Source organism: Erithacus rubecula (genome assembly GCF_903797595.1).
Source record: "Erithacus rubecula genome assembly, chromosome: 5".
NCBI lineage: Eukaryota > Metazoa > Chordata > Aves > Passeriformes > Muscicapidae > Erithacus > Erithacus rubecula.
Window position 1 is genome coordinate 44,955,788 of NC_136687.1, and position 26,711 is coordinate 44,982,498.

The following is a 26,711-nucleotide window of genomic DNA, read 5'->3' on the forward strand; positions in this document are numbered from 1 at the left end:
TAGCTTTGAGTAACATTTCTCCCACTGGAAAATGCCAATTCCCAATTTCCTAGCAAAACAAGCGGTTCCTCTAGGCATAGAAAGATCCAAGAAAACAGCACAGCTGTAATTTTCAGAAAAAACAGTGGCTTACTTACTTCTAACATAATATCTGAACCTAGAACAACAAAAGTTCTCTTATTTACTTCAGGCATTTTAAAAAGCAGTCTCAGAATATTCATTATTATCATTAACAGGCAATTCTGAATTCATTGTACTATTAATTCCTGACTTTTAAACATTGGGAAGCACACTCACAATTAACTTTCACTAAGCTCATTAGACTTCACACCAAATATGCCTTGAGGACAAAAACTCCTCTTACTGTTTATCAAAAGGTATTATATTACTGTAGTGTACTACATAATACTGTGCAATATCTGTGTAATATACTGACATATAAGAAAGAGTGTGTGCTATAGTACACATTACCACAGAGTGTTCTGTACAGAGATTTCTGAAATTGAGGTATATAGACATACACATCCAAGTAAATTCTAAGGCTGAGATTTTGCAGTAAGATCATCTGATGTAAGTTAACATAATTATCTAGTATCTCTCCAAGTTACTCATCTTAATTGAGCTTCAGGACACTAAAGAAGCTTTGCAATAACATCTGCAAAATGACAATAGGATGTGTACTGTGCCTCTCAAGAACTGTGAATTCCGTCTTGACTGGCCTGGGAAAAGTTCAACCCAAATACTGCACAAACAGCTGTATGACACCTCAAAGCACAAGCTGATGTCAGAAGAACTTGTATATACAAATAAAGTTTTGATCACAATAGAAGTAGTTAAAACTGTTTTCCTATTATGTTGAAGTACATCTCTTTCAAGAAGACTGTGATTCATGTTTGATTCATGCCACTGGCATATCATGTGGTAAAATGAGAGAAGAGAAAACAGAATGTTTTAATAAAATAATAATCTTTAACCATGGACCCAATTCATGCTGTATTTTCCTTTGGAAGAACATCATTCCTTCACATCCAAAATCACAAACATTAAAAAAAGAAAATAAACAGGCAACACTTTTCTTCTACTCTCCCTCCTACCCATCACCAACCAGTAAGACTCTTACACCAGACAACATATTCTGACAACCATCTAGCATCAACCTGCTTCAGATGCAGCACCACCATCTTGAATTAACTTTACCTATTATTTTTTTCATCTCCACCCTCACCCACACTCAGCACAGATACTCAGACCTGGAGCCCTCACTTTTGAAGGTCATTTGAGAATCCATGCTTGACCTGGAGCAAAGCAGAAGTCTTTCTGACTCATCTGTGTACCTTCGTGCCCAGAGCTGGTCTCCTGCACTCAGTGTTCGAGGCTTCAGCGACAGAGTTTCAAACTGCACGTAAGTCTCTTTTGCAAGCTCAGCTTCCTTTGCAGATTTTGGTTTCAAATGAAGTTTTAAAACTTTGTAGAGTAAGAAAAATATCAAAGGTAAAACAACCACGCATGCTGCACTGCTGGCCACTATCAGAATAGAAAACTCAGAGCTGCTTTCATCATTTAAGCCATCAGTAGAGAAAACAACACACTGCTCTTTGGTAGGTGGCACACCTTTGGGTGAGACACATGCCATATATTGAGTACTAGGTTGCAAACCATCGATTGTGACTTTGTTTTTGTTAGAATCAGTACTGAGAGGCAACATATCTTTCTCACCATACTTGGAGTATAACACAGTCACAGCGGAATTGCCTGTGGCATTGACAGTTTTCCAAGTTAAGGTCACTCTTTCATCAGTTTCACTGATCACTCTTATGTTCTTCACAGTAACATTTTGCTCAGCTGTACCTGCTGTATTCAATGAAGTATCCTCACCTTTCTTGCTCAAATCTCCAATCTGCTTTTTGTTCCCATTTGTCACTGCCTTTGAACCTTTCTTTCCATCTAACATGAGCCTGGATTGCTTTTTGTCAGTAAATGTCATGCTGGTTGATCTTTCGGTGCTGACCAGAGCTGTGGTGGTCGGTGTGGTGGGAAGAGGTGTGGTTGTCCTCTCCGGTTCCAACTTGGATTCCTCCTGAGTTGTATTCTGCATCTCAGCCTCTGGCTTCCTCCCATACTTCTGTGGTGACACAGTTGTAGTAACTACACCAACCACTGTGACAGTCACAGCAGCTTCTGACATTCCTGCCAAATTCTTGGCTTTACATCTGTATTCTCCTGCGTCCTTGTATGAAATCCCCGTCAAGCTTAATATGGACCATCTGACACCCTCTCCAGGAGTTTCTTGAATTACTATGGGAAAATGGAAAGAGTAAAACATTATGAATGGGAAGTAAAGGGGAAGTAAAAATTATTAGATTACTTCTTCCCCTTCTGCCAGAAAGGATCATATGTATTAAAATTTTAAAAAGTAAACATAAGCAGTCAAAAAAACACAACAACAATAACAACAACCAAAAACAAAAACAAACTAATAAATAAAACAAACAAAACACAAACCAGATTTCCAAAACAAACTATGGAATTCCCAGTCATTCTCTATTATTAAATAAAAGCTCAGCTTGGGTCAAAATGGAAATAAATGTCTGGAATAATTAGAATACAGTTTGCAGTTTCACTAAAAAAAAAGTAAAACTATATAAAGTGAAATCAAATGTATTAAAGCTGCAATTTACTCTTAAATACAAGACCCACTGACTTCCTGTGACACTTTCCATGTCACCCATTAAAAACACTATTGGAAATTACCTTTGTTCTAAGATATTTCAGTTCTCTTACCTTCATCAGACCTATGATAACTGCTAACTACTTGGCGTTGCCAAGTAGCACTTTCTACATGTAAGTTACTACATAAGTATCGGTCACAGCAGCTAAAATGATGTCAGACAATCATAGCCTTGCATAATCTGCACACAAAAAACATAAATTTGGAAAACTTTGTGTTTAGAGTGCTGAGTTTTAAGTCATTCAGTTATGGCCTCACTATTTTTTAAATATTAATATTTTCAAACATAAGTTCCAGCAAAAAATTCACCTTTCTACTTTCTAGCTTCTGAGTTAGGGTCCAAGTAACCCAAACTCCATTTTCCTTTATCCCTCCTCCACTCTATCCATTTCTCTCTTCCACACACTTTCTTTTTGTAACAGACCACATCCAGAATCAAAACAGTCTGCTGGATCTGTTAAGACTGAGAGCTAGACAGAGAATTTCATAAGAGCTGTTGCACAGATACCATTGCCAGCTTGACACAATACATGGTCCATTGTTACTCATTACAATCTCAAAGCACAAGCAACCCAACAATTTTTGGTTCTCTCATTTCTGATAAAAGATTAGTTTTACCTGTATAGTTCACTGGAATATTGTCTGACCTATTCCAGGTGAGCTGTGGTGTTGGGTACCCCGTGGCATCACAGCGCAGCAGGACATTGCTGCCCAGTGGGGAGGTGATTTTTGTTGCTGAGGTCATCACAGATGGCTTAAGACACTGCTCTAACTCAGCTCTCTGGAACAAGATTCCTGCCAGGCTCTCAGGTCCACTACATGAAACCAAAGGATCAAGAAGCACAACAGAGGTGTCCACAATTTTGGAAAATTCAATTAGCTTTGAAATGCGGCAGTCACAAAACCATGGGTTGTCCTGAAAACCTGAGGCAAGGAGAGAAGAGGGGAAAGAAAAAAAAATGTTGTGAGTCAATATATGGATATTGTGATTACAGTATGACAGATGACTACCACCAAATACAATCAAGGGTAACACTGGACCTATATTGAGCTAATCTTTTCTCTTTCAACTTGTGTTATTCTGTTCAGCTGATTAGTGGGGGGATATTTTCAGAGGTTAGGAAGAATAGTATAAATGTTTATTAAGCTAAACTTCTTCACAGAAGTTTACAGGAGCATAATGATGCGCTGGCATTACCTGTGCTTAACTTTGCTATTTATCTACCACATCTAAAACCACTTTGAAAAGATGTCTTAAGTCTGATGATACATTTTCACCTGCCTGTGCCTCCTGGAAAAACAGCTTTCAGGGCTGCTGCTTCATGTCACTCTCCCCTGCTCTTAGTCCTTCTCTGGGCTCTTACAGCTTGACCTTCCCTGACCCTTTTTTCAATGCTTGAGGAGAACACGATGATTTAAGGGTTTAGAGCTTACATCAGCATCTCTGTCCCTTGAGAAAAAGGGATAAAGGCTAAGGAGAAAAACCTCTAGGCCAACAAAATTTTTACCTGGCTCTGAACTACACCAATATTGTTAGAAGTTGGCTTCACTATAGTCTCTGAAATATATTCAAGAAGACAGCAGAAGAATAGAGAATAGGAAGAACTACAAAACACCATAATGAATACAATATTTTCATGACTGCACACAAGAACCCTATCTCTCTTCTGTCAGAGCCAGTAACATTTGTCTCTTGGTTCTAGACTATGAATTAGAAGCTTTTCCCTCTCTGTAAGCTTATGCTGACGGAAGAGAACAGCCATTTCTGAGGAATATCTGTCTAAATCCTCAGCTGGTACTGATTACTCCGTTATGTTGACTTTCACAGGGCAACAGTGGCTTCAACAGGTAAAATACAACACAGCACATCACTCAGGAGTTGAAGTACTTTCTTATTGGATTAATACTTTTGAATATGTCTTTCTCATTTTTCTGCAAATACTACTAGTAAACAAAACTTATGGTCTGAAATAAGGAATAGTATGCAAGGACTCTTCCGTACTGAATTTACTGATCAGTACAATAAATAAGTCATGAAAGTCAAACTAGTATTGAAAGACTAAAAGAGCCCTAAACATTTTTCAGAGTGCATTGTTATATTTGTATCAAAAGACCTATTGGAAAAATGATGGCTTGTTCTTGTAAAAACCTGCAGATGAAAGAATACATGAATAATTATTAATAATTAACTATTTCTTCCTTTTATCTCCAGACCAAGATTAAGTTATTTTAAGCACAGAAGTAGTGATTGGCTAAACTGTGGTAAAACCCAATTAATCCCTGCTCTTTAAAACAAGACTTGACCTGAAGAGATTCCATGACTTTGACATCACAATCCAATTTTACCCCTTCCAGACAGAAGAGATTTTACATCTATTCACTGCTTATTGTTTGTGGGCACAGAAAATGAGAAGTGAAATGAAAGTGTATCAGCAACTTCTTTTCCTCAATAAAATCTTCAAAACATAAAAATTTTGCCTGTGAACTTCACACATATATTCATAAAGAGAAAAGCTACTATCCAAGTGTTTGCTACATCTAGGCACATCAATTACTTGTGCTTATAAAAATTCTGCTCCATCAAGCACATGTATGTAACTATTTGTGCTCATCTTTTCAATTTGGGAAGCTCTGTAGTCAGAGACAATACGCCTGTAGTTTTCTTTTTCTTCTCACTTTCTCACAATTTTCCTCACTATGTGGAGAAATTTACTGCAGGAAATGAAGGCGTTTATTATTGGTTTTAACCTATGTGAAGCACTCAAAAGCCTTTGAAATAGAACCAAAGAATGGTTACATTAGAAAATACCTTTAAGACCATCAAGTCCAACTGCTCACCCAGCACTGGCTAGTCCAGCACTAAACCATGATCCTGAGTACCACATTTATGTGTCTTTTAAATACCTCCAGGCATGGTGACTCCACCACTTCCCTGAGCCCGCTTTCAGTGAGGGAACTTTTCCTAACATACATACCTACACAGCTTTCATATTCTCCCATTGTCCTGAAGAAAAGTCACAGTCATTATAATAGGTATCAGAAATTGGCAAAACAAAAGGAATGATGAAGCAACAATGAACAGTCATTAGTTAGACTGGATGATAGTTTAGTCCAGCCTGGGTTACAGGTTTGACCATCTGAGTGTAAGGCAAAGGAAGAGTTATGTCAGTCAGCCACCTCATCTTCCCCATCCATCATGCTTCCCAATAAAAGTGCCTAAAGAAGGACTTGGACAAATACATATAATAAATACAGCTACACGAATTCCTTCCTTGCCCCCAAAGCACAGCCCCTCAGTTCATCTGTGTCTTGCCAATATCTGAGAGAATTCACACTATTTCTAGCCGTTGTAAATCACCAAGTTATGTGAATTCCCAAAATGAAAATATGAAAGCAGTATTGAGTTGGAAGCAAGATAAAATGCTGAATTTCATTATACTTCAGTTAGTGTTGAAGAGATCAGAAATGTGTATGCAAACCAAGTTTCCAAACTACAGGGGACATTTTGAATTTTAAAAGTTTTTGTTGACAAGATGTTAGATGTGAGAATAAACACTTGAAATAAAAAAGAAAATGTTAAAAAGGGGGGAAATAAGAAAATAGAAAATATTAGGAGTTTTAATTAACAAAATAATTTCTAAGAAGCAAAAAATTAAAATAATGATAAATCTGTGATGGCATATGTATCTGAGGAGAGAGAATGTCTTTATAAACCCTGGATTCTTTCATAGATATATTAAGGCAGCTTGCTGATCTGAGAAAGAAATACTAGCCAAGGTAAAACAAACATTGACAAATATTTATGCATTTCAATATACCAATGCAGTGCTATTTTAATATTAATTATAAATTGTTCTAAACCACTTTATTCTAGATTAAGCATATTTGATATTTACTCCCACACATTTATATTTATGCTTGCAGGTACAATGGCAAACTGATGTATATATGTGTCTGTGCATGCACATTTTTGTAGTCTTCTCTGTAAGAGGGTTTCCCTGGGCTGTGTCAATATGGACTTTAGCTATGAGTAAAACTTCCTCTGTAAATCAGTAACCAGACTCAGACCATAACTTGTGTAACACAATGATTTTCAGTTGTTGCAGAATAGAAAGATGCAAAATATTCAAGTTTTGGGCTGATAGAAATATTCACCACAGCATAGGCCAGGCTAACTTGGGCTCTTTCCAACTGAACCTACACATTTTGACCCATGATTCTAAACAGTAAATTCTATATCCAACACTGTATCACAGCATTTTCACCACATGGCAATTCCCAAGGGAGTAGTTTCAGGAAAAGCATTATCTACCCAGTGCCTCAGCATAATAGGTTGGAGCCTGATGGACCTGCCATATTCCAAATTTTTGGCACCTCTGCATGTAACAGAGGCAAGACCTCACATAAGTGCCACTCTGTCAAATACTGGACTCTTCTGTTCCTCTCAGTGACTCACTAGAGTCCAGCATATGGAAAATGCTACTGTCACTATTCCTGCCAGAAATGTAAATCTCTGTACAGCAGCAGTGCTGAAATTTAGTTGTGACTTGGATCAAAGTATCAGGCTATAGCTCCAGAGATGACCAAGAGGGCCACATGAATTCACACATTGGTCCCCCAATCATTTATACTGTTTAATTTTCAGCTCACTCCACAGTTGTGTTTTGAGTTGCTTCAAAGGGCACTTTCCAAGACATGGGTCCAGGGACAGCTAGCACTCCAGGGGTTGCTCCCTGAAAGGTTTATGGATGAGACCACACCAAGGATGGCTCCCTATCCTGTTGTTTCCCCCAAAACAAGTGCATCAGGTTTTGTATCTCCAAACTATTCTGCATGTCTGTCATACTGTCAGGCATACAACATACCCCTGCTATTTCATATTCCAAAAGCACAGATGAATGATTTCCAATACAATTCTCACATAACTTCAGGCAGGTTAGACTGAAGGAAAAACATCCCCATTTCCAGAATTACATTTGAGAGTCACTGTAGCATCCTGTAAAGCCCACAGAGAACCAAAGGCTAAATCTTACAAAGTGTAGAACAGACAGTCAGCTTTAAAGAGAGCTGGTCCTGAACTGTGTGGATAAGAAGCAGAGTGAACCACTTGACTAAAGGGCCAGGAATCATTCCCTAGCCCTCTTTCATTTAGCATATGGGGGAAGCACCTAAAAATCCCAAACATCTTAGTACAGAGATGATGAACTGGAATAAGGAGATGCTAACACACCAGTCCTCTGGCAAAAGTGGCCTTTGGCTCCTCCAAGAGTCCTTGGAGCAAATATGAGGAACCTGAACTTTCTCATACGAGCAACTATCTTTATACTCAGTTAAGACACTGAAGATAAAATTTCCTCCTGGTGTTAAAAAATATATTTGCACAAACATAAGAGTTTAGGGCCTTGTTGGTTTTGATAATTACATACATATGACAACCTTGTTTCGCCAGAACCAGGAGAGAAGACAGCTCAAGCCATAATTGATTACACTAACTAGAATCTGACTGCTGTTTTCATGACTAGACAAAACCAGCACTTATTTACTCTGGGTTCCAGCTACCAGCAGAGTTCTGGCTGCAGTGAATGTTCTATGTACACAGGCACACAGGTCAGGCTGAATGCTACCACAGAGAGTGGCTGAAGCACATAGGACACTCTTGAGCATCAAAGTGTGCAATTGTGGGCATTGCATTTTAAGAGAAACATTTTTTTTAAAACCTAAAAGTATCTAAAGGGAACCTCAAACTATGGTAGAAAATGAAAAGAAAATAAAAATACCACACACAGCAAAAAAAAAAAAAAAAAAAAGCCAAACCAAAACCAAACAAGCAAAAAAAACCATCAAAACCAAACATAAAAACAACAAAAAAAAATCAAACAAAAAACAACCAACAAAAAAACCCCAAAACCACAAAAACTTTCACATTATATTAGAAGCTGGTTGAAGAAATTGTGTGGTTAATTATGATGGCAAGCAGGGAATGAAAACTTATGAAAGATTACTACAGGAGATGGTGATTAGTTTTTCTGTATGCCCCTGCCCTGCAGGACAAGATGTAATCAGCTTAGTTTGCAGTAAGGGAGATTGAGGTTAGATATTAGGAGAAACTTTCTCACTTCCCTGACAGATAAGCACTGAAGGAGTTACCATGGAAGGCTCTGGGGTGGTCTGGCCACAGGCTTTAGGAACAGACTTTACCAGAATGGCTCAGCCCCTCTGGAGCTGTATCCCAGTAGGCCAGGTGCTTCCTGACCACATCTCTGTCATCCATCCCTCTCTGCAGCTCGCAGGAGGAGAATATCTGTGGGATGAACTTCTTTCTCAGGCTCCAGCAAGCCCAGTAGCCAAAGGAGGGCTATCAGAAAGGAAGCACTAACACTCAGTGGAGTCTAAATAAACTTGTCAAAATAACCTGACATAAAGAGCATTGCACTTTCTAATCTCCAGAGAAAGGGGATGTTTTCTTATTCACTAGTTTCTTATGCAGCCAGCACTGTCTGTCTGCATTGGGATACACTCATCAGAGAGCTATGTCAATGAAAAAAAAAAATTCAGCTAATCCATTACAAGGTAAAATTACCCAAGGTAAATTTACTTAATGTAACACAAGGAAAGTACTACCTGGCATTTTGTATTCTCAGGTGCAAATGGCTGCACAGAGCCTCCCTTAGCACCTAACAGTAAAAGAAAAAAAAAAGAAAAGTAAGATTTTGTTTCAATCCAGCGTGTGCTCCTCTCTGGAGACCTATTGTGGTTTTGGTTTGCTAATTTGCAAACATTTGGTTAATGTACTAATTTATGTGGTGGGTTTAGTGCTGGCTAAATTATTAGTGCACTTATTAGAATTATTTACTTATTTTTTGTTGTGAGATAGGATTAGGAGAAAGGCAAACTAGGCTTAAACTTGAGAGGGCATAAAGAAAAACTTTATTAATAAAACTAAAAGAATAGTAAGAATTAGAATAAAATTTTTGAACTTTTATTTTCTCTCCTTTACATTTTTAATTGACAATGTGTAGAAACAATTTAGTCAGATTATTACTTCTAGAATAGACGGTTTTTTCAGTTTATTTAGGGAGAGGAGGTTTCTTTGTTATGTTATGGAGACTTTTTTACAATAATTTTTTTTTTTGTGTTTTTTAATTTTTATTTATAGTAGCTGTTTGGGAATTTGTAATTATGAAGTTTCTCTTACTTTTTGGAGATTTTTTATAGTCACATTTATGGGATATGTTAATTTACAGGGTATTATTTTTATGTTTAAAAGTAAAGGTTTTCCTTATTTATTTTTGAGATTATTTTTATTTTTGGAAACAGGTATTTTTATTTTTTGGGGGTGAAGAGGTTTTTATTTTTTTCTTGTTCAAACTTTTTATGGGAATATACTTACTTTAACATCTGCTTGTTTAACATGGATGTTTTTGCTTATAATGTGAATGCTTTCTATGCTTTTTCTGTGATTTATAGGGATAGTGTGCAATAGTTTATTACTATAGCTTACAAGAGAATTTTCGTTTAAGACTAAGGTTTCTAAAATTTTTTTATTGTTTGGGACATTTTCTTAATTGATTTTGTTGTCTTTATGGTGGTTTTTTTATATGTCTTCACTTTGTCTTTTTTTCTTACTTGAGAGAGGATTATAGGTCTGCAAGTTTTTTCTGTGCACTAGAAGAGTTAATATTTTGCCTGAGGTTTGCAGAGAGTCATGCAATCTCTGCTGGGTGGTGGTTGGAGCTTTTTATGGTGGGGAACTTTTTGAGGGCTGAAGAACTTCTTTCTCCAAGGGTTGGAAAGTAAGAGGGTTTTTCCTCAGACTTGATCATTTTTAACATGTGTGTTCACAGAGGAGTGCTCATCTTTGGCACCAGAGAGTTTGCCAGGACTGCAGGAAAACTGCCTGAAGATGATTCTCAGAGTTAAGGGGAGACAAGAATGTGTGAGGGTTTAAGATTTTTTTGGTGTTTTTTTTTGTGTTGGAGGTTACTTTTTTTCCTTAGTTCCTTTAGTTTTGTCTGAAGTGGTGAGGGCAATATAAGACAAGGAAACCAATTAACCTCTGGGACTCCCACATGAGATCATGAAGATTAGATCTGGCAAAATCAGCTCCCAATTTACAGCCTCTTTAGTGTGGAGACAGGGAAAGGAGTACTGAGATGAACTTACTTTTACAGCTTTTACTCTTTTTTTTCTTTTTCTTTTTTTTTTTAATCCTGAATCAATGAAAACCCTTTAATGATGCAAGCCTACAGCTACCATGCTTATGAAGTCATGCAGCCTACTTGCATCAATTAAGCTACTTATATAAAATATGATCTGAATGAGAGTTTCAAGCTGCAGCTTCTGCTGTGAAACAAAGCAACTGAACAAATGGACACTGAATACTGAGTGTTTGGATCAAGAAATTGGAAATATTGGGCAGTGCAATGCAGGACAGATCTTTACCAGTGCATAGAATTACTGCAGTAGAGGTAGAAAGCTAGTTCTCCTCCCTTCCACCTGCTGCACTACAAACACATCAAAATATGCACTTAAATTCAGACAGTGACAGAAGAGAACAGTATTGCTAGAGCTGTTTCAGCCTGAGACTGAAGAAGAGAAAGGGGCAAGACTAGGAAGTGGAGATAAAGTGTCAGATAAAGCACAATGCCACAGACAGAACTGATGCAATTGCATATTAGAGAATAGGATCAAATTACAAAAAAAATCAGAGTCTGATTAAATTATTCTTAAATACTTAAACATTATTAAAAGCACTGTGAATATATAGTGATCATATTCAATATGTAAATTCTGAAAAACTCTAGGATAATCAGTCAGCTTTAGAATAATGCAAGGTCAACAGAGCTCCCAGGGAGACCAGAGCTGCCCTATTTTGAGCCATCAACCCTACCTGCAGCACTGTGTCACAGGACAAGCTTTATATGAGCATCAGCTCTAGGTGCTTGCTTGACTTTGGGAGCCTCTGCAAAAAGCAGTTACAAATGGACATGCTTCCAGCTGCAAACACATACAAAGATGAGGGAACTGTTACCAGAAACACAATATGAGTCCTCTACTTATATAGCTACTGAATGGCCTGTATTCCTGCAAACAGGATTCTCACAGCCTTTATTTCAGTTTTATAGCATTGAGATAACAACACACATGGAGGTCACTACCTTCATTTTATGGTTTTCTGTTACCAGTAGAAATTAAATAAATGACCACAGAGCAAACCACAACAGTGACCTGGGTAAAATCCCCTCTCCAGCATCCTAGGCTGGTCCCCTAACTGCTCTCACTTGCAATTTAATATTCAGGTATATTTCAGTAATGAATGAGACAGGCTGTTCAACATACCCAAGATTACTCTCTGTGTCACCAGAATATCTGTGTTCCTGGACACGATAGCTCCTGAGAAAGGGGGCCAAATGTCCATGAGGTCTGATGGCAAGGTGGTCAGCTTGTTGCTGGATAGGTCCAGGTAGGTGAGGTTTCTCAGGAAGCGGCCAGCATCGGCAGAAATGCTGGTCAGTTTGTTGTTGTGAAGATCAAGGGTCCGTAAGTTGGGCATCTCTGCCAGGGATTCCCAAGGGAAAGTTGAAAGCAGATTACCATCCAGCCTCAGCTCATGCAGCAGTTTCAAGTTGTAGAAGCTGCTGATATCAATGTTGGCTACAGAGTTGTAAGTGACCCACAGGTATTTGAGATCTACCAGGTAGTAAAAGGCTTCAGTCGGAATTCTTCGTATGACAGTTTTCTCTATACGAAGTTTTACAGTATCTACAGGAACATTCACAGGGATCTCATACATGTCAGGGTCATTACAGAGTACAGACCTAGCAAAAGGAAAAAAAATAAAAAGAGGGAGAGAGACATACTTGCATTTATTTATTTATTATAAATTTGAATTTCAGATTTAAATACAAATGCTGTAACTTTCTACAACACTACTGCCAGAACAAAGAAGATGGAAATCAAGAACTGTCCTCTGCATTAAAAAGTTGAACAAACTCCACAAACATGGATAAAAGGAATACAAACCAGAACTCATCCTTTCACATGAAACCTAGATTTCCTTTATTCTAAAGTATGTAAGCACTACCCTCTGTTCCACCCCTCATTCTACTGACAACTGAAAGACAGAAGCCATTGTACAAGGAGTAATGCATACATGTATCTCAAGTGGGAACTGCATGCCCCTTTATTAAAATTATTAAAATTCAAAATTAAGATAACTCTAATTTTTCTGTGTGATGAAGACTCAAAGTATTTTCTATACTTACCTTTCAGAATAGACTGAAAATTGAAAATTTACCAAAAAAAATTCAGTAAATGAGAGCCGTCTCCTTTATTTCTAGCCCTTTTTTTTATGTCTATGCACAAACTTCTTGCTTTATAGAGATGAAAAGAACTTTCTGCTCACAATGATTTCAGCAAAATGAGATTTTCAGCATTTTCAGTTACTTGATTTCAGGAAACAATTTCTTTAGGGTATATTGTTTGCACATACTAGCTTGAATACTCCCCTGCATTCAGTAATTTTGTCCCCCTTTTCTCTAGATTATTCCTCTATTTTACTTTTTCCTCATGCAGCTTTATACCAGAAAGGCTGTGGCAATAAATAGTAATGATAGAGTATCTCTGAAAATTGACACAACAATACCAGGTCACCACATTTCAAATTAACCTCCTTACTATCAAAAATTACATTATTTACTCCAGATTAAAATAAAATAAGAAACTACTGTATTTATTTAAACCAGAATCACCTTAAACTAGTTAACTAGTTTGTAGAAATGGAAAGGACATTGCAATAGTAGGAATGTCACGGAGCAGAAAGAAATTGCCTCCGGCAAAAAATGAAGATTTAGAGTAGCTATTTGCTAAGTACAAAGCCCTAATCACCATCTGCTCCTGTTCAGGAATGCTGCTAGTCATAGAGTGCTAACGTAAAATACACCTTCATTGCAACTATGCTAGAAATTTTCAATGTCTGAGAATGTCATCTCCAATTTCTTCAACACTTTTCCTCATAAATTGCCCTATATAACAAATTATAAAACATATACCTTGTTCCAGTGCCATCACTTCTGCCATGGTAAACGCAAGTGCATTGTGAAGGACAAAAGCCATGAACTTCTTCAAAAAAACTCATTAGGAGGTAGAAGCAAATAAACTGATACATGGCTTCCACCCAGAAGCACTGACATGAAGAAATGTGAAAGCTTTATTCCTAGGCACTCTTGTGCAGTGTGCTACAAACGTGCATGTAGCCATCCATTTAGTAACAGCAGATTACAGCAGATTAGCCGAGATCTGGAGTTGCTTAACCTTCAAATGTATCCTGAATGGCATCAGTTAAACCAGCTTGTTCTTTACTCTGTCAGAACATACTCTGCTTCCAATCACATCCAACTATGTTCCAAGGTTGTTTTAATACGTAGATTGTAAAGTTAGTGTGCAATAAAATACCTCTTTTCTTCTCCTAAGAGGCAATGCATATATTATACTGCCTATAATGTGTTCCAAGGTTCCTGAAGGAAATCTAGTACACCATGAGGATATTGCACAGCATTTTCTTTAATATTGAAAACTGCAAATTAATAGGAAGCCTAGATTCCAGAGCTTTAAAAAAATCCCATAAAAACAGGGTTTTGCCAAAAATACATATATACTTTAAATAAATTTTACACTGCAAAGCCAAACTGCATATGTGCACACACACATAATAGCTGAATCTGAATCTATACGGTCATCTTTTTCACCCTGAATAAATTCATTGCTCATACTGACAAAGATATCTCTTGAAAATTAAACATCAGAGCTGTATAAATATAAGATTGACCTAGAAGTGATGAGAAATTACCATAAATATTTACTCGGTTTTATATGCCTCCCAAGTGTGAAGCTTTAGGGTACATTTAGTCACATTTTCAGGATTTGCTGTGCAGTCACAAGCACTAGAAACATACTATTTACAAAACAAAACTTGGTTCTGCCAGTCAAATTTTCAAAAGTACTTTAAATATGCTGAAATTCCTTCAACATCCTAAAACTTAATAAAAGATTCTATGGGGTCAGTGAAGATATTTTGACACCCTAACATATTCACAGAAACAGAACTTTGCAGAGCATATCAATGTGGACACTTGGTATGCACATATGCAGCCATAGGGAGTAACCAGAACATTTGAAGTGTGGAAAACATTCAAGGGAAGTTGGTGGAAAATACTTCATTAAAGGAATTAAGACATATAAAAAATCTGGGGTTACTGAACCTAACAACTCTGCAGTTCTGTCTTTCCTCACCCCTCTGTCACCCTGCCTAAATCTGTAAGAGTCACAGTGGCCACCTAGCTACCGTTTTTTGTTTGAGACAGACATATTGAACCAATAAACCTCACTCTCAAAAACTGAAGTCTTGGTAGGATTTTTCTCCTTAACATCACTAAAAAGATTAATGTGACTAACACAAACCAGCTATCTGGGAAAGATTATAATTAAAAAATAAATTGTCCAAAAGATTAATTGACTTGAACCCCGATTTCACTCCTTTCCATGTAACTTAGGCAGGCAAACGACTGGAGTTGTGTGATGTCAGTGCACTTTGAGACACACTCATGGGCAAAGCGTTGTTTATGGTTATCTCTTGTCTGGTCTGACACCGCACCATTGCCAGGATTGCCCTCCGAAACCTGCGAAGGGCAAGAAAGGGAAACACAAAGAGCATCAGCTGGAGAACCAACAGAAGGGGAAAATTTGGTAAAATGGTCTTAACTAGTACAATAGTTTTCCATTTTAGTAGAATGTACTTAATAAAGAAACATGTATTTGGAATTCAAAAGGACCTGGGTCTTTTTCACTTCTAGGTACAAAAGTGTAAAGCTAATTTCATTCTTAAACAGGGATCACAGCAGTTTTTATTTATTCCAGAAGAGTGTACAGCCACAGCAAAGATGAACTTACAGAATGGGAAAAAACACAGCTGTTTTTCCATTGACTTGGCAGGATCAGGTATGTTCACCTAGGCAGGGATAACAGGCTCTGCTTGAAGGTCGGTAGCAGAGACAGGAAGAATGCCTACTTGCAAAACAGTCCTCAGTCAGAGGCACTGGCTTGATTAGAGCATTTGTTATGCTTGCTCAAATCAGAACAGGCTTAACCTATTTACTGTAATGAAAAGGGTCAATCCATCCTAATCCGTCAGAATATGATACATCCCAAATCAAACAAGAAAATCTGCACAAGTTACGTGTCACTAAGACACACACACTTTGGCCACAGTTATTATAACCAGTCTACAACTGATGCAACCCAAATTCCATACTGAATCCCCTTGATCAAACAAATGGGACTTTCAAAAGCTATGTTAATATGTTCTCAAAAATATCTATCAATTCAGGATGTTCTGATGATGATCACAACAATTTATTTTAGGCTTTCCTGTCCAAAAGGTCATCTACAGTAAATTAACAGTGGTGTATGCTTTGCTCTTCACTAACCATCTTGCCGTATTTTCCAGAGGATCCTTCTATACTCAGATGATATGCTAAAATCATTAAATAGACTGGTAGTAATTCCAGAACACTTACTTTTTGTTTGCAATGACATAAATGCAGGGATTATAGAATGTGGAAGATTTTGCGAAGAGAGGAGCTATGATTGCCATTGCAGGAGAAATTTTCTTTGGGTCTCCAAAGGAAGACCACAAACACACAATAGAATATGGAGACCATGCCACCAAGAACATTATAATCATCACAACAGACATCTGGAAAATGAGAGGAACAGATACATAACAGTATTATCTCAAGAATGAAGACCTCACAGCAAAATCTCCTAACAAAATCATATGCACCTAGCTGAAAACAGAGCTGAATGAAATAATAAATAAACAAGCACACCTGACACGTTCTGACAGTTTATACTGAGATCTCACTTTGGGGATTTAACAGCACACCTCACTGCCATCTGTTTAGCATGGTGTCATTTCATTGCACTTAATATTCCTTCAAAATAGCAGTACTCATTTTGTTAAATCTGCCCATCAGAAGTTTAAATGACCAGAGAGGACTTCACACATGAATTATGACCTCCATAACAAGTCACTCTGCAATGTTATTACAAACAATAAAGATGAACAGAGACTAAAATTTAAGCCAAATATTTAATTAGGCCGTTATTAAAAGTGTTTCATAAGGCTTAATTATGGTACCATTAAATAAAAGATGGTAAGTGTTCTAGGACATATAGTTATAGAAGTGCCCTCTCTGTTTAATGAAGCATTATAGAAATGTTCAAGTATGATACAGAGGAGGTATCTCAGCTGTCATGTTTTCTCTGCTTTCCTGCAGAGAGAACAACCTGCCAGGTTGGGGCTCACACCCGAGGACATGCCACGCCACAGCCAGACCCAGACAGTGACAAACTGGGGATAGTGGAAGGTAGGAGAGGTTATCAACTGAGACAGACTTTTCTGGCTTTTGTCAGGGACATGAATCAGTAGTGGAAACTGGAACAGACATCTCAAATGAATCAAGAGGACAAAACAAACCATTAGAAAACCAACCAAAACTGCAGGGCTGCATACACACAGGATTCCCTAGTGCTGCTCACCTACACCTTTAGTTACTCTTCCAGGGATCAACAAAATGAGAAACAAAAAATAAACAGCTATCTTGTATGAGCTGCTTTAGAGCACAATCAATACACAAGCCATGACTCTCACAGAAGATCCTTATTTAAATACCAAACACAATACCAAAATGTAAGAAAGAACCCTTTCATTTAGAAGTTGGTGCATAGAAAGCTTAGAGGATGATAATTTGCAAAAAGCAGATAGCAGTCCAGATCTAAAGAAGGATGTTGCTTAACTCCAAAGTATTGATTTTTTTCCTCTTTTTTTTTTTTGTTATAACTTAGTGTCTTCAACTGCAAAATAGAAAAAATGCATTTTCTCCACAAACATGAGTCTAAATTTTTAACGGACTCCTCAGTTTCAAGTATTCTGAAAGTTCTTTGTGAAAGTAAAACACTCTAATTACTTTTTTTAGGTAAAAATACTATTCTTCAGAACTTAGCAGTGAGAGTTTTCCAAGGAATGCTGTTTGCACTGATAAGTAATTCAAAAACATAGGTACATACTCTTCTGTCCAATTCTCTCTCACTTTTTCACCATGCCCAACCACAAATCACATCTTTACAGAAAATCAAAGGAGCTGATAAACTTCAAGATTTCTCAAGGACTTTTATACATTAAAAGAATGTCAACCTCTCAGGCAAGATATATCATTTCATGCCATAACTTAACATTTGCTACTGCTTACATAAGAGATAAGCTCAACAGACTGAAAAGAACAAGGGACTGGAATTACACAGCTTAGGATCTGGAAATGAACTCTCATTCCTAGGCCGGGAGTTCAAATGAGAGTTGATCAATCCATTCCAGACCAGACACATCTGTGAAACAAGCAGGAAGCCTTGGGACTCTGCAGACACAGAGTAGAAGTTCTCCTAGGGCACCTCAGAGGTACATTTCTAGGTAATGACAGAGGAGAAAGGAAAGGAACATGTACAGTATTCCCAGCCTTCAAAGCAGCTATTCATCTGGAAAGGGTATTAGACCAAAAATAAAGAATCTAGTGTGATAAGTCAAGATAAGTTTCCACCAAGGCTCAGTATCGGCTAATATTTAGTAAGAAAGAAAATGGGAATGTAGGAAACTGAAATGTTTAAAAGGCTGCACCATTCCTTTGCCAATAGGCTTTAACACAAAGAACATGCTTAAAACAAAACGTGCATTCATTTACCTTTGTCACATCTACTTGGTCAGACCAATCTATGTTAATGCTCTCCAGGCAGTTACTGCTGGCATATTGTTTCATTGTCCGGGAAACATTGTAATAACAGTAAAACATGACTGTTAAGGGCACAACAAAATTAACAGCAATTACACTCATTGTGTAGGAAATAAAGGACCTGATAAGACAGAAAAACAAAACAGAGTAACTTACAAATAGCCATCCAGGAAAAGTTACCAAAGAATTTGGTATTTTGATTTGATTATGACATTTTGTAACAAGCTCTAAAAGAATAAGGAAAATTTTCTTTAGCTAATTATTTTTATTAGAAATTACAAATATTGAAGTTTTGAAGCATATCTCAACTCCTATGGGTTTTTTCCTAGACCTGCTTTATGTTATTTCCATCGTTTTAAATTATTGTTAAAAACTTTGCTTCACACTTCAGAAAGAAGTTATGCTCCTACGGTGGTGAATTAAACATTCCTAGATTTCAGTGAGCCAGCAAAGTTAAAAGAAAGCAGAAGGGGGAACCTTACGCGTCATTTTTCCTCCAATTTACTGTGCACGTTGCTCCGGTGGGATCCGGAGCGTAGCTGGCCCAGCCTACAGTAGGCATGGAAGACCAGAAGACAGCATTTATCCAAGCAGCAAGGATGAGAGTGGCATAGCTACGGCTGGTCATTCTTCTTCCTGCAGCCAAGCACAGACAGTCACAAACACTTCTCGTCTGCTGCTGCTTTCCAGCATCCAGCTGGAGTGACAAGTGGCTTCCAGCAAGCACATTACTGGTTAATAAAGACCTTTCCAAGGCTCGCAGTCCCAAACACTGCAGCACACCTGTTTCATTCTGCTGGCTGACATCTCAGCCCTTGCAGCCTTTAAAGCCACTTGAACCATCATCCATTCCAGCTCAGCCTACAGGCAGTACCTGATCCCAACCCCACGCCAAAAGCTTATTACACAACACTGCATTCAAGTACATCCTTGGAAGATTGCAGGGGAGGAATTAACTGTTACAACACAGCTGTAGCAGAGGAGAGAAAAACACACAGGGTGGTGCTAACACAACAGAGGTGCACACACACCTGCTTGACAGAGGTCAAAACCTCACATAGCTAGAGGCTTTTTGTGTGCTCCTTTTTGTATGGATGTGACCCTCTGAAGACTGAAAATGACCACAAAACCACAATTTATAAACAGAGTAAGCCTAATTATGAATTTTTCACTTCAATGAGCAATATGCCAACTAGGTAACTTAACCAGGTACTATAAGTTCTGCCCAGCACTGTAAGTATGGAGTTATTAATGAGAAAAAAATACAATCAAATCAGAATTTTATTCCTCCCCGCAGTGACTGAGTTTTGACCCTAAGTTAGTACCTATATCAGGCCTGCAGATGGTCAGGTAACGATCAACAGCAACAACAGTCAGCAAACCAATACTTGCCATCCCAAAAAAGATATTTAAGGCAGCATAGATCTGAAATTAAAACAAGCAAGAAAAAAATTTCTGAGAAATCTTTCAAAGATAAAAGCACAAATCTGTGTACTGGATCAACACAATTCGGTCAGTTTTCTTCCATAAGCAAGGTCTTGAAAGTCTTAATGCAGGCAAATTGAGGGTGAGTTATTAAAAAGTAAACATTTCAAAAGCATGTGCTTGTATGCACATTAGAAATCCTAAAGACATCAGTCTCAAAATAAAAGAAACATTATCCTTCAATAAGTAAATTTTGAGATTCAGAATTTGGAGGGATTCATTTCATGTTTTCAATATATGTTAAGGAAACCTGAGGAGCATTTGGCCCATAAGAAAGAGTTACATTACAGCTTTAGCAAATGTGAGGTTCTGAATTACCACTCTTTCATCTGTTGTGACGATTTCACAGATATGGCCCACTGATTTACCCTCTCAGGCTCCATTTTTATGTGTGTCAAATCTTTTGCACAATGACACATGCTGCAATCCCAGCATGTTCCAAATGTATCTGTGCCCTCATCCCATGGGAAGCCTGACCAGGAAGGATGATGGGAGGGCTGTGTTACCACTGGCACCCCAGTAATGCAGAGCCCTGAGCCAGAGCACATGGCACCAGCAGCTATAACAGAACCACATGGCATCCAGCCATCTCAGATCACAGGATTCATTTGGTTTAGGTTGACATGAGTTGTGCTTCAAGTGGTCTTAACTCTCAAATCAGTGAGATATCTCATTAACCTGAACACACCACAAGTAATCCAGATCCAGAGGTGTTAAAAGTGGTGCTTCCTGCCCAACAGTTACTGAATTTTGAGCTTGAAGGTACTGTCTACAAGGCAAGTGATGTCAGATAGTGATAAACATCCATTATGTAAGTGTCCAAAATGTTTGTCCTATGACACATTTTCAGTATGTGCCTTCACATTACCACTCATATTCCTGGGCACTTAATTCCAACAGTCTATCAATAATGTAAATTAGAATCACAATACACAGTGAGTAAAGGCTGCCTTCTCTCTGCTATGGAAACATTCATTTTTCAGTCAGTCTATTCTGATAAATAGACAGCTCTTAAAAGTAGGCTAAATCTTTAATAAAGATCAAAAGCCTTAGAGACCTTCACTTTGTATATCCTATTAGTCCCATCCAAAACCAACATGCATTTGCCAAGCAGAATTCACCAAGACCTGTCAAGCTCACCATCAAAACAGTAGCCACAATTAAAGTTTTTTAGCTATCAGCAAAATCATCAAATTTGCCTGTGCTACTACAACCATCTTCATTTCAGGATTTGATTTTGTAAGCCTTCCTAAAGCTATTTAAAAATATCTAGTTGATAAATGTAAGGTTACACTTTAATGTTTTCAGATTGTAAATATAAGGTTAAAGTGAAATTCACACAATATACTGTCTCCAGAAATTGCTGCCATCACAGAACATCAGCTTCAGGTCCAGAGTCAAATTCTGCATCTCTGTTATCTCTTAAATGATCATTAAGTAGAGCCATGACTTATTTCTCAGTTTGCTTTTAAGTGCTGAAAACTTTCTCTCTAACTAAATTTCAATACCTGGCATCCGGTATATCCAAATTTCCAACTTCCATGCAGGTCTGAGGCAGCAGACATGGGGTAACCAATGCCACTAACACCAATATCAGTAAAAGCCAAGTTGATAATAATTGCATTGGTTGCTGTCCGAAGCTCTTTGTACTTCACAAAGATGCCTAACACAACAATGTTACTGAAAATGCTTATCACTCCTGTAAAAACAGAAAAAGGAAAACTTAACAAAAGGTACACCAGCCAGAAGTAAACACACAGAACTGTAATTTGTATTGTAATATGTAAGTCCCAAAAAAAGATTTCAGTCAAGTGTAATTTTGCAAAGAGGATAGACACCTGAAAAGGAGAAAAAAGCTTTACAATTAGGCAACCTTCACTTGGATTCAGTAAGTGCCAACAGTGGAGCATTTGCAATATCTAAGACTTTCAATGCAATGACGACAAGCATAGCAGAAATTCAAATGCATCTAGGATTACACTTAGAACACTGGTCACCAAGTACAGTGCTGTACTTACATACCTGATCTAGCAGGAGATCCCTGCCAGCCTCTGAGATTCAGTAATTTTAAAATCAAATGAGGCAAAATTATAATTAACCCTCACCTATCTCTCTGTTAACACCACAAAGGATGTCTGTTCTCAGGTGCAAGTCTCCTGTTGGAGGTCCAGCATCTTTTGGCCACACTGAAACCATCATCTATCATATTCATACGCATTTCAGGAATGACACTGATCCTATGCACTCCTAAAATTTAAATAAACAAGGAGCTGAGGGTCTGATCTGAAATGAACACCACAGTAAAAAAAAAAAAAACAGTGCCAGTTCTGTCAGCTCTCCTGCTGACATAGCACGTCATCTCTTGGGAGAAAGGGAGCAAAGGAGAATTACAAACTTAATAATACAGGCTTCTTATGAGGCATGTTTTAACAGATATTACAGCTATGAATAATGAAATCAGACATACAACAGGACTGTAAACTCAAATTCTCAGGGTGAAGAAAAGATCCTCCTAGACACACTTATATTTAATAATTCAGAGTCCAGGCTTCAAAGTAAGGGAGGGGGGAGGAGGGGAGGCAACAAAAAGCAGGGAAGAGAAAGGGGAACCTATATTCACTAAAAATGCTATTATCACTAAAATAAACTAATAATGGAGCAAAAAAAAAGGACATTTTGAGGAACAAAATATAAGATGGAAGATGGATTTCATCTTGACAAAGTGAGAAAAAACATGTGGATGCAAAAAATTATCCCTTCTCTGTTTCTGAGGAACAGGTCAACTGGATGAAGTTTCTCTAGGCAGCAGTTAAGCAGTGCCCATTAAAAGAGCATTGAAGCTGGTCAAAGTGCTGGAGCACAAACCTTATGAGAAGGAGCTGAGAGAGCTGGGGCTGTTCAGCCTGGAGAAAAGGAGGATTAAGATGACTTTATAACCACCTGAAAGGAGGATGTAGTCAGGTAGGGGTCAGCCTCTTTTCCCAAGGAACAAGCAATAAGGTGAGAGGAAATGGCCTCAAATTGCACCAGGGAAAAGTACTTTTGGATATTAGGAAAAATTTCTTCACTAAAAGGGTTATCAAGCTGCCCAAGAAAATGGTTGATTTGCCACCCCTTGGAACGTGTAGATATGTTGCTTAGGAACATAGATTAGGGTGGGACATGCTAATGTTGGGTAGTAGCATCAAAGTAAAAAAAATCAGGTACATGTATACCATGGAATTTACCTTTCCAGCCGCCATTTTAAAATTCTACCAGAGCATTACTCCACTATAAACAGAAAGACATCATGAGGCAGCATAGCTTGATGCAGCCTGAGGATCCCCATTGTCATTATGAAAATGAATATACTGAGCAGTGTAATGCTTAACAAGTACTTCCTCCTCAGAAAACAAGAGAGAAACACTTAAATCTTTCAAAGAGTGGCATAATGATGAACACTGTACCCAGACTTCATTCTTATTCTTATACTTCTGCTTATTAACTAGGCTTAAATGTTCCAGATGTGAAATTTGCTGTGGTAAGGCTTTTGCAAAGCAATCAATCATACTTTCAAATATTTTATGGACTTCATTGTCAAAAATATTTCTCATTAAGAAAGTAAAGATTTATTAGACTCCCCCAACTATAAATAGAAATAAAAAATGGAAAAAAAAAAACCTAAAACAGCAAAGTAATCCAACTTTTTTTTTTTTTTCCTAAGACACTTAATTTCTATGCAAGATTAAGAAAGAAGAACCAGTTTTTTTCTGGCAATTCAGTTGTTGCCCTATGATCACCAATGATAACTTTGATCCCAAACACCAGCTGGTCAAAACTATCTAAAAATATCACCTTGTTACATACTACATAATCAATTTTAATAAAAATATAAGAATTATATCTAGGCCTTCAATACTTTACTGTTATTTATTTCTACAGCTTCTTAAGAAGCCTACTGCTCTGTGTAGTTGTTCTAATAATTTCTCCGGACCTTAAAAAAATTATTGTCTTTGCATCCAAAAATACCCACTTTGGCAGAACAGCAATTTGATACTCACCACTTCAGACATATTTGCTAAATAAACTACAACCTTCAGTGATACTATTTCATATAAATGTAAAATGCATTAATATTTTAAAGTACTTTAAAATCTAACTACAACATGGAAAAATTTGTGGCACAGTCGATGAATAAAGACTAAACTGATTTGATTTTCCATAGTAAAGGTATAGAAGGTCTGTTTTTAAACACAGTAGGTTTCAGTTTTGGTTAGGTGGATATTTCATTACTATGGCACTCAATGATTCAGAAAGGAACCACTGGAGAAGTTGTGGTTATACAAGGGGAAAGTTTTTAAGGAGAGAATTAAATAATTCAATAATCATTCAAATTTAGCCAAAGACCACTGCAGTCACAGGGAACAAACATGATGTGAAGCCCCACAGCGTGCTTTTCTAGCACGTGTCATTGGTAAAAAATACAGCTGCAACTGGAATCTGCTCTTCTCTGATTAATGACCAGCTCCCTCCCTCTAAGTCACATTCCAACCCTTCCCCTTACATCCCCCTAACAGACACTGCTCACATGCTCAGACTACACATATATTACTACAAACATGTGGCCCAGGAGGAATCTCAAGATAGCTTCGAGCACATCACAGAAAAATGCAAGATGTGACAGCTATGCCCTATTTTTATCTCTTTTGCAAGCTGGCAGAAACTAATTCTCACTCTCTTCTATAATTACATATCAACAAAATGTATTTTTTGAGACACAATGCTGCCTTCAAATATAGAGCAGAAAACTTAGGTTTTGCACACTTCAGATGTTTCTGCACATTTCAGTCAGGCAGCTGATTGCTAACTTCTCAGTAAACACGGAGAAAAGCCATCAGACAGCTAACACAAAATGAAATACCACCACTGTTACCGTACAAAATGAGCATTCAGATCTACAAGTTATTTTAAAAAGTTACGCAACAATTTGCCAAGGCCCATACCTGCTGTTATTAAGTAAGCTGCAACTATGTTGTGCTCAGTCTGTGTGAAGGCTGAATGAGCTTCATTGTCACTTTCTGAGGAATTGGATGAGTCATTCCAATGCATTTTCGACAAAAGACTGTCTATCCTGTGCAATAATTCATCAAAAAGACGAAACACTACAAAACCCTGTCAGGCAAATTCTTTCATTATTCAACAGACTCACTGAACAGTTAAAAGAAAGGGGGTAGGGAGGAGTTCCCCCCACCACTGACAGCTTCCAAGCATGATTTAATTGGACTAAAGTGGAAAGAAGTTTACACTCCCAATCTATGCAGGAGATTGTTAATTAAAACAAAGAGCAGCACAGAACTGAGCAAATTTTGAACAGTGTGCTTAAACTTCATTCTTACTGCTAATGAGATTAACTGTCACATGCCCCCAAACTTTTTCCCCTCAAACCTCTTGTGCAATGCTTTGGAAACCTCAACAAAAGTTAACTCAGTTCAATCAATCATCACCCTGTCTTGGAACTAATTCCCATCATCACGCAATGCACAAAAACCTGCAGTACAACATGACGAGACAAATGTCAGTCTCCTAAAAACAGGATAAATTTACTCTAAAGCCCATACCTTCAAATCTTTAAAGACTTACTTCTTCAAGTTTCTTTGTTTGATTTAAACTCTCTGACAAAGACACAAGAAAAACACATTCCAGTATTTTCCTAAGTGAAGCATGACTTTCAGAAAACTGAGTTGCTACATTTCTAAAATAGCCTGGTCTATAGAAAATGGTTGTTGAATATGCCTCCCTCTCCTAACACAGCACATGTAATCATACTTTTAGCAAATTTTCCAAAGCATCTTACTGGGCATTTTTCAAAGATCTGAGCAGCAAAATCTCCTGTTTTCTTCCCTTCAATGAAGAGGTACCAGTACACCAAAGCAAAGAATTTTTAAAAACCCTGCAAAACAAATGGCCACAATAAGTCCTTGCCCAAAGGATTTATGCACCTTATCAGAAAGCAGCTGCTCCCCCTCAGTCCTGCTTAATACAGTTTTTGCCTTCAGTCAGTATTTATACTGGGTGTAAAAGTGACAAAGATGAGCATCAGTGGTTCGTCTGTTGCACGTGGCTCACAGGTAGGACAAGCAGGTCCCAGGACAAGGCTGTGCCTTATTGAGCAGCAATAAGGGTGCAGTGACACAGGAATACAGTCATCACATAGAAAGTATACCTGAAGAGATCTCTCTTCTCTAACCTGTGAAATACTCATAGAGCATTCCCTCCCACTCCTCAGTTCTCCAAAACAAACACCCAGCATCTTTCTTTTGAATAAAAAGGCAAGAACATTTTTATATACACTTGTGCAGTCAGAGCATTTAGTCATTGTTACTACACATGTTCTCACATAACAATCGTACGAGCAAATGTTTTCTTTAATGCCCCACATCTACACTCACAGCTCTCTGGGTGTTTGTATTATTACAGCATTTTTCCTGTCAGAAGAGGAGTAGGCAGGAACAGGGTGGGAGGGTTCTGAAAGATGATCTGTTTGGCAATGAAGCCACTTTCCTCATGCAACACTGTCCTGCCCTGAAAAATAAAGGCATGGTGATAATTTGAAATCTTTGCTTTCTTCTTCTGACACATTCACAAGATTTTCAAAAGCACCTCAGATCTTGCAGCTTCCA

The 26,711-nt window shown here is 37.7% G+C and overlaps 2 protein-coding genes across 2 annotated transcripts; both read right to left on the bottom strand.

Annotated features, from left to right (window-relative positions):
* Positions 1-991: 991 nt before the first annotated feature.
* Positions 992-13,895, bottom strand: LRIT3 (leucine rich repeat, Ig-like and transmembrane domains 3; the record flags this gene model as incomplete). Its single annotated transcript, XM_079307399.1, has 4 exons — positions 992-2,295; positions 3,347-3,652; positions 12,068-12,546; positions 13,780-13,895. The coding sequence occupies 4 exons, from the start codon at positions 13,893-13,895 to the stop codon at positions 1,232-1,234; spliced, it is 1,965 nt and encodes a 654-aa protein (XP_079163525.1). The 3' UTR covers positions 992-1,231.
* An 828-nt stretch (positions 13,896-14,723) lies between these two features.
* RRH (retinal pigment epithelium-derived rhodopsin homolog) lies at positions 14,724-25,182 on the bottom strand. Its single transcript, XM_079307352.1, has 7 exons — positions 25,035-25,182; positions 21,561-21,751; positions 19,893-19,992; positions 19,050-19,203; positions 18,520-18,688; positions 16,303-16,481; positions 14,724-15,405 (listed from the first exon to the last, which is right to left on the bottom strand). Exons 1-7 carry the CDS (start codon positions 25,138-25,140, stop codon positions 15,276-15,278), a joined length of 1,029 nt encoding a protein of 342 aa, XP_079163478.1. The 5' UTR covers positions 25,141-25,182; the 3' UTR covers positions 14,724-15,275.
* Between the last annotated feature and the right edge of the window lie 1,529 nt (positions 25,183-26,711).